The 9055-nt window shown below is 36.9% G+C and overlaps 1 protein-coding gene across 6 annotated transcripts in view; it reads left to right on the top strand.

The window, feature by feature from the left end:
* Positions 1 to 8671, top strand: part of CEP162 (centrosomal protein 162) — a 108765-nt gene extending 100094 nt beyond the window's left edge. For all 6 annotated transcript variants that reach the window (XM_077999688.1, XM_077999690.1, XM_077999689.1 and 3 more), the window contains 2 exons: positions 6430 to 6564; positions 7651 to 8671. In XM_077999688.1, the coding sequence (XP_077855814.1) occupies positions 6430 to 6564; positions 7651 to 7860 (345 nt within the window). In that variant the 3' untranslated portion in view covers positions 7861 to 8671. The remainder of the gene's footprint in view (positions 1 to 6429; positions 6565 to 7650) is intronic.
* Positions 8672 to 9055: the final 384 nt, after the last annotated feature.

A 9055-nucleotide genomic window follows, 5' to 3' on the forward strand; every position in this document is an offset into this window, starting at 1 on the left:
GCACCTATTCTCCTCCAAAGGAACGCAGCTACTCACCAGCAATGGAACAAAGCTGGACGGAGAATAACTTTGACGAGTTGACAGAAGTAGGCCTCAGAAAATCAGTAATAACAAACTTCTCCAAGCTAAAGGAGGATGTTCGAACCCATCGCAAACAAGCTAAAAACCTTGAAAACAGAGTAGACGAATGGCTAAAATAAACAGCATAGAGAAGACCTTAAATGACCTGATGGAGCTGAAAACCATGGCATGAGAACTATGTGATGCATGCACAAGCTTCAGTAGCCAATTCGATCAAGTGGAAGAAAGGGTATCAGTGATTGAAGATCAAATGAATGAAATGAAGTGAGAAGAGAAGTTTAGAGAAAAAAAAGGAAAAAGTAATGAACAAAGTCTCCAAGAAATATGGGACTATGTGAAAAGACCAAATCTACATCTGACTGGTGTACCTGAAACTGACGGGGAGAATGGAACCAAGTTGGGAAACACTCTTCAGGATATTATCCAGGAGAACTTCCCCAACCTAGCAAGGCACACCAACATTCAAATTCAGGAAATACAGAGAATGCCAAAAAGATACTCCTCGAGAAGAACAGCTGCAAGACATGTAATTGTCAGATTATCCAAAGTTAAAATGAAGGAAAAAATGTTAAGGGCAACCGGAGAGAAAGGTCAGCTTCCCCACAAAGGGAAGCCCATCAGACTAACAGCAGATCTCTTGGCAGAAACTCTACAAGCCAGAAGAGACTGGGGGCCAATAGTCAACATTCTTAAAGAAAAGAATTTCAACCCAGAATTTCATATCCAGCCAAACTAAGCTTCATAAGTGAAGGAGAAATAAAATCCTTTACAGAGAAGCAAATGCTGAGAGATTTTTTCACCACCAGGCCTGCCTTACAAGAGCTCCTGAAGGAAGCACTAAACATGGAAAGGATCAACTGATACCAGCCACTGCAAAAACACACCAAATTGTGAAGACCATCAATGCCAGGAAGAAACTGCTCCAACGAACGAGCAAAATAACCAGCTAACATCACAATGACAGGGTCAAATTCACACATAACAATATTAACCTTAAATGTAAATGGGCTAAATGCTCCAGTTAAAAGACACAGACTGGCAAATTGGATCAAGTGTCAAGACCCATCAGTTTGCTGTATTCAGGAGACCCATCTCAGGTACAGAGACACACACATAGGCTCACAATAAAAGGATGGCAGAAGATCTACCAAGCTAATGGAAAACAAAACAAAAAAAAAAAAGCAGGGGTTGCAATCCTAGTCTCTGATAAAACAGACTTTAAACCAACAAAGATCAAAAGAGACAAGGCCATTACATAATGGTAAAGGGATTAATTCAAAAAGAAGAGCTAACCTAAATATATATGCACTCAATACAGGAGCACCCAGATTCATAGACCAAGTTCTTAGAGACCTACAAAGAGACTTAGACTCCCATACAATAATAATGGGAGACTTGAACACCCCACTGTCAACATTAGACAGATCAATGAGACAGAAAGTTGACAAGGATATTCAGGACTTGAACTCAGCTCTGCACCAAGCGGACCTAATAGACATCTACAGAACTCTCCACCCCAAATGAACAGAATTTTTCTCAGTACCACATCACACTTATTCTAAAATTGACCACATAATTGGAAGTAAAACATTCCTCAGCAAATGCAAAAGAATGGAAATCATAAGAGTCTCTCAGACCACAGTGCAATCAAATTGGAACTCAGGATTAAGAAACTCACTCAAAACCACAAACTACATGGAAACTGAACAACCTGCTCCTGAAGGACTATTGGGTAAATAATGAAATTAAGGCAGAAATAAATACGTTATTTGAAACCACTGAAAACAAAGACATGACGTACCAGAATCTCTGGGACACAGCTAAAGCAGTGTTTAGAGGGAAATTTATAGCACTAAATGCCCATGAGAGAAAGCAGGAAAGATCTAAAATCAACACCCTAACATCACAAAATAGAACTAGAGAAGCAAGAGCAAACAAATTCAAAAGCTAGCGGAAGACAAGAAATAACTAAGATCAGAGCAGAACTAAAGGAGATAGAGACACGAGAAACCTTTCAAAATCAGTGAATCCAGGAGCTGATTTTTTGAAAAGATCAACAAAATAGATATGACTGCTAGCACAAATTAATAGAGAAGAAAAGAGAAGAATAAAAGACACAAGAAAAAATGATAAAGGGGATATCACCACTGATCCCACAGAAATACAAACTACCATCAGAGAACACTATAAACACCTCTGTGCCAGTAAACTAGAAAATCTAGAAGAAGTGGAAAAATTCCTAGACACATAACACCCTCCCAAGTCTAAACCAGGAAGAAGTCGAATCCCTGAATAGGCCAATAACAAGTTCTGAAATTGAGGAAGTAATAGCCTACCAACCAAAACAAGTCCAGGACTGGGTGGATGCACAGCCGAATTCTACCAGAGGTACAAAGAGGAACTGGTACCAATCCTTCTGAAACTATTCCACACAATGGAAAAAGAGGGACTCCTCCCTAACTTATTTTATGAGGCCAGCATCATCCTGATACCAAAACCTGGCAGAAACACAACAAAATAAGAAAATTTCAGGCCAATATCCCTGATGAACATCAATGCAAAAATCTTCAATAAAATACTGGTAATCCGAATCCAGCAGCACATCAAAAAGCTTATCCACCATGATCAAGTCAGCTTCATCCCTGGGATGCAAGTGTGGTTCACCGTACGCAAATCAGTAAACATAATCCATCACATAAACAGAACCAAGGACAAAAATCACATGATTATCTCAATAGATGGCAGAAAAGGCCTTTGACAAAATTCAACAGCCCTTCATGCTAAAAATTCTCAACAAACTAGGTATTGATGGAACGTATTGCAAAATAATAACTATTTATGACAAACCCACAGCCAATATCATATTGAATGGGCAAAAACTGGAAGCATTCCCTTTGAAAACTGGCACAAGACAAGGATGCCCTCTCTCACCACTCCTATTCAACTTAGTATTGGAAGTTCTGGCCAGAACAATCAGGCAAGAAAAAATAAATAAATAAAGGGTATTCAAATAGGAAGAGAGGAAGTCAAAGTGTGTCTGTTTGTAGATGACACAATTGTATATTTAGAAAACCCCATCATCTCAGTCCAAAATCAATATGGGCAAAGACTTCATGACTAAAAAACCAAAAGCAGTGGCAACAAAAGCCAAAACTGACAAATGGGATCTTTAAACTAAACAGCTTCTGCACAGAAAAAGAAACTGTAATCAGAGTGAACAGGCACCCTACAGAATGGTAGAAAATTTTTGCAATCTGTCCATCTGACAAAGGGCTAATATCCAGAATCTATAAAGAACTTAAACAAATTTACAAGAAGAGAAGCAATCCCATCAAAAAGTGGGCAAAGGATATGAACAGACACTTTTCAAAAGAAGACATTTATGCAGTCAACAAACATATGAAAAGAAGCTCATCACTGGTCATTAGAGAAATGCAAATCAAAACCACAATGAGATACCATCTCAGGCCAGTTAGAATGGTGATCATTTAAAAGTCAAGAAAAACAGATGCTGGAGATGATGTGGAGAAATAGGAATGCTTTCACACTGTTGGTGGGAGTATAAATTAGTTCAACCATTGTGGGAGACAATGTGGCAATTCCTCAAGGATCTAGAACTAGAAATACCATTTGACTCAGCAATCCCATTACTGGCTATATACCCAAAGGATTATAAATCATGCTACTATTAAGACACATGCACACATATGTTTATTGTGGCACTGTTCACAATAGCAAAGACTTGGAACCAACCCAAATGCCCATCAGTGATAGACTGGATAAAGAAAATGTGGCACATACACACCATGGAATACTATGTAGTCATAAAAAAGAATGAGTTCATGTCCTTTGCAGGGACACGGATGAAGCTGGAAACCATCATTCTCAGCAAACTAAGGCAAGAACAGAAAACCAAACACAGCGTGTTCTCACTCATGAGTGGGAGTTGAACAATGAGAACACATGGACGTAGGGAGGGGAACATCACATGCAGGGGCCTGTTGGGAGGTTGGGGGTTAGGGGAGGGATAGCATTAGGAGAAATACCTAATGTAGGTGGCAAGTTGATGGGTGCAGCAAACCATCATGGCACATGTATACCTATGTAACAAACCTATGCAACATGTACTCCAGAACAAAGTATAATTTTTTTAAAAAGTTTAATGTGTACTAGAAACTGTACAAAGTGTTTTATATGCCTTATTTTATTTGATTCTTATCACAACCAAAAGAGTAGTTACTACTATTATTCCTATTTTAGATGAAGATACTGATGCTAAGGAAAGTGAAAAAGCTTGTCCAGGCTTACCAACCACCATATAGAAATGCCACCATTAGAACCTGTTGCCTGTGACTCTAGGTCTCAGGCTCTTATTAATCATTACTAATTTATTTCACAAATCCCTTATTGTTGGTATGCGGGTTGTTTCCAGTTTTTTTAATAATATGTACATAGCAGGAAGTATTTTTTTTCATATGTGTTTATTAAGTTATCTCTATAGGATAATTCATTAAAATAAAAGGATTTTTAAAATATATATACATATTCAGTTTTCATTATATTCTTAAAGGTTCTTTTAGGTACATGCAATTAAAAGGAAATTTTCTCTATTTTTCTAAAACCAGATTTCTAAGTTTATATGATTTACCAATGAATGTTTAATCATCGAAAAGTGAATGCACTAATTAATTCATGAATAATTGTTAAACATCTACCTCTCTGCCATGGGCAGCTCTAGGTGCTAGGAATAGTGAGGAGAACAAAGACAAAAATCTTTGCTCTTATGATGTTTACATTTTATGTGAGGAGTCAGACAGTAAACATATATAAGGTTTAATAAAAAATGAGACAACATCTGTAAAGCGCTTAGCCTAATGCCTAGCACATCATAATGTAATGACTGACTACTACTTACCCTTTAAGACTCAATTCAAGCACAGCTGCCTTAGGAATTCTCTGTGGCCCATCTTCTCTTCGAGTGAGGTGTTCTCACTTATCTCACTACTCATTGGCCATCTCTGTATCATAGCACACCATATTAGAGTTCTCATTCACTTGACTGCTTCATTCAGAAAACCGGAGCTTCCTAACTGGTGTACCAGGAACAGTTGTATCACAAGATAGTAACAGCTGGAAATGTTACTCAAAATCATTTTTCAACCATTAAAAAGGTTACAGGAATTGAAGTAATATTTGACCATTCTGTGTATGACTGTGCCTTTATCAGCTTTCTTAGGTTAGTCATCATTAGTTCTTTAAACAATCATTTTAGTAAACACTATTTTCACACATACAGTTTTTATGCCCAGCCAACACTCATCAGCACAGCATGTTCTGTGAGGCCTCTCCCTGAGCTCTCTGCAAACCATCCCAAGGATAGTCTGCATAGTTCTTTGTTCAGTGATGATACCATCAGGGATGCTCCACATTTAAAATAGATTGCCTCTGATTTAATTTGCTTGTATCTTTGCATGTTTTTCAACTAATGTAGGTAAGATACTGGGATTTTTTGGTATTATTGTTATTAGGTAATGGGTGTTTTCATAGAAAACAGGAGTGATTGTTAATTCTATCCATTTTCATTTGGTTTTTGTTGCCTTTTGATGTAAACAATTAGCAAGATCTGATTCTTGTTGGAATTTCTGTTCATGATTATATGGAATAAAGAAGATACAATTAATTGTTTTCCCAAGCTCAATATGAAGGCACTGCATTACAGTCTATGAGGGTGGTGTTTATGTCTTTAATCTCTGGATCCCCAGGTCCTAAGAGAGCAGCCAACACAGAAAGGGCTCAGTACTTCCTTGTCTCTGTTTTTATATGTATACATTTATTTGTGGAATGAACTACTACAAATTATAAAGTGATAGGGCCATAGAGAATTACAAATAGAATTATAGGGAGTTAACAGAAGAAAAATACATTTTCATTGAACTCTTTCTGTGCATGGGGCACTATACTGTGTTGAGTGCTTTAAATATACTTTTTTAAATTCTGAAAATAACTACCTTACTAACAAATACGTTGTAGTGAAACTTAATGCATTAAAGAACGTGCCAACTTCATTTTCAGCCCCTTTACCAGACTGCCATACTTGGGAGGTAGAAAATGGTCCATTCAGCTGGAACCTCTTAGACTGTGAGGTCAACTCAGAGCTAGGATGAGCCTTTACTTTCTGGATATAGAGAATGAGAGCTATTAATTACTCTAACAATCCAAGATGCCTCTTACTTATATAGAGAAATGTTATACAAATATTCTGATTTTCAAGATTACCTACTAAAAAATAATTAGTTCTTGTGATCATAGGTTTTCATTTGCTTCAATGTGCTTCAATGTCAATTTTAGGTTACAAAACTCTTAGAAGAATTGAGAGAAGCCAAAGAAAACCATACACCAGAGATGAAACATTTCGTGGGCTTAGAAAAGAAAATTAAGCAGATGGAAATGAGACATGCACAAAGAGAACTGGAACTTCAACAGGTAAAGTAAATCATTTTACATATTTATATAGGTCTTTACTTTTAAATGCCTTTACTTTGCTATAGTTTTGTCATCCCTAGCAAAAATTACCACTTAAAGTGTTTCCAGTGTATTTTGATCTTGTTAAAAATTTAATAAATTTATAACTTTTACGAGAAAAATGAGACTTTATATCTCAAGTGCTTGAAGATTGGTATCCTTATATCTGGAAAAAAAGCAAAACTTTGTATCATGTTCTTAATTATTGATGGGTTCCTAAAAACTTACACATCTTACCCTGGAACAAGGCATGGTGTTCCATATTCAAGTCATTTCAGCAAATGTTTATAAGAAATAAATTGTTTTAATATGATTATTTAAATTATATAGCTAGCACTAGTAATATTACTATACTTAATTACAAACAGATTAATTAAAATAGCAGATCTAAAGGCATGATGTGTTTTTAGGCACTTGCCTTGGTGCTGAAATTTTACTTGTTTGAACAGTATATAGTCTGCTTGGGCTGATGTAACAAAATACCATAAATTGGGTGGTTAAACAGGAGAAATTTATTTTCTCACAGTTCTGTAGGCCAGAAGTCCCAGATTGAGGTTTTGGTCGGTTAGGTTTCTGGTGAGGTCTCTCTTCCCAGCTTGCAGATAGCCGCCTTTTTTCTCATTCTAACATGATCTTTCCTCAGTGCCATGTGCGCGGAGGTGAGGAAGAGGGGTGAGACATCTCCTTGGTGTCTCTTCTGCTGAGAATCTCTTTGGTGTCTCTAGTGGTGAAAACACTAATTATTATCAAATCAAGTCCCCACCCTTATGATCTCACTTAGCATTCATTATTTCCTTACTCCACACACAGCCACATTAAGGGTTAAGACCTCAACATATGAATTTGAGGGGGACACAAACATTTAGTCCCTAACACAGTTGGGATGTATATACTCCTTGAAGACAGAAAATGCTGCATCTATGCAGAGCATTATAGTTTACCTGAGTTCCCCAAAGAAACCCCAGGTTTGCCTACTTTAAGATTGTTAAAGGTTCCTCACCCACCACTATGAACTATGACAGCAATGTGGAATTTTTGTATTTGCAGATAATACAGCAAACACACCAAGCAGTGGAAACTGAGCAAAACAAAGAAGTTGAAAAATGGAAAAGACTGGCACAGTTAAAGAATCGTGAGCTGGAGAAGTTCCGCATAGAACTAGACTCAATATTAGATGTTCTCCGAGAGCTGCACCGGCAAGGGGTGGTTGTGCCAGTTGCTTTTGCAGATGAAGTGAATGCACCAGAGTATTCCTAGAAACTCAGATTTCATAATGACCTTATTAAAAGGCCTAAAAAATGGATGGGATTGTGCCACTGCCAGGACAGCTTATGAAAAACAAGTGTTCCAGTATGTTTCCAGAAAGCAAACAACCAAAGCAACATTTAAAAATAAATTGCCTTTAACCAATAAAAACATATCATGGTGTATTTTACTAAAAATCATTAACCAGTCACATTTTAAGTGATTTATGGACAGGTTCCTTTATAGCCGAGAAGGTCTCACTTGTATGCTAGAAATAGAAAAGAAAATTGAACATACTGTGCCACATTTTTATTGATAATGTGGGATTTTTTTTAATTTTTATTTTAGATCCAGGGGATATATGTGCTTGTTGTAACATGGGTGTATTGAATAATGGTGAGAATTGGGCTTCTAGTGTACTCGTCACCTAAATATTAAACACTGTACCCAATAGGTAATTTTTCAACCCTTACTGCCCCTCACACTCTTTACCCTATTGGAGTCCCCAGTGTCTAATCTGCATCTTTATGTCTGTGTATACCCATTGTTTAGCTCCTACTTTTAAGTGAGAACATATGCAATATTTTATTTTTTACTTCCGATTTAGTTCACGTAGGATAATGGCCTCCAGCTCCATCCATGTTGCTGCAAATGACATGATTTCATTCTTTTTTATAGTTGCATAATACTCCATTTATATGTATCTCTCTATATATATATCTCTCTCACGTTTTCTTTATCCAGTCAATTGTTGGTAGATACTTAAGTTGGTTCCATTAATTTGCTGTTGTAAATATTGATGCAATAAACATACATGTGCAGATATCTTTTTTATATGATAATTTCTGTTCCTTTGGGTAGATTCCCAGTAATGAGATTGTTCTATTTTTACTTCTTTGAAAAATCTCTGCTATCCACAGAGGCTGAATTAATTTACATTCCCACCAAAAGAGTATTCATGTTCCTTTTTTTTTTTTTTTAATACTTTAAGTTCTAGGGTACATGTGCACAACGTGCAGGTTTGTTACATATGTATACATGTGCCATGTTGGTGTGCTGCATGCATTAACTTGTCATTTACATTAGGTATATCTCCTAATGCTATCCCTCCCCTCTCCCCCACCCCTCAACAGACCCCATTGTGTGATGTTCCCCTTCCTGTGTCCAAGTGTTCTCATTGTTCAGTTCCCACTTATGAGTGAGAACA

This window comes from Macaca mulatta, chromosome 4 (genome assembly GCF_049350105.2).
Source record: "Macaca mulatta isolate MMU2019108-1 chromosome 4, T2T-MMU8v2.0, whole genome shotgun sequence".
Taxonomy (NCBI): Eukaryota; Metazoa; Chordata; class Mammalia; order Primates; family Cercopithecidae; genus Macaca; species Macaca mulatta.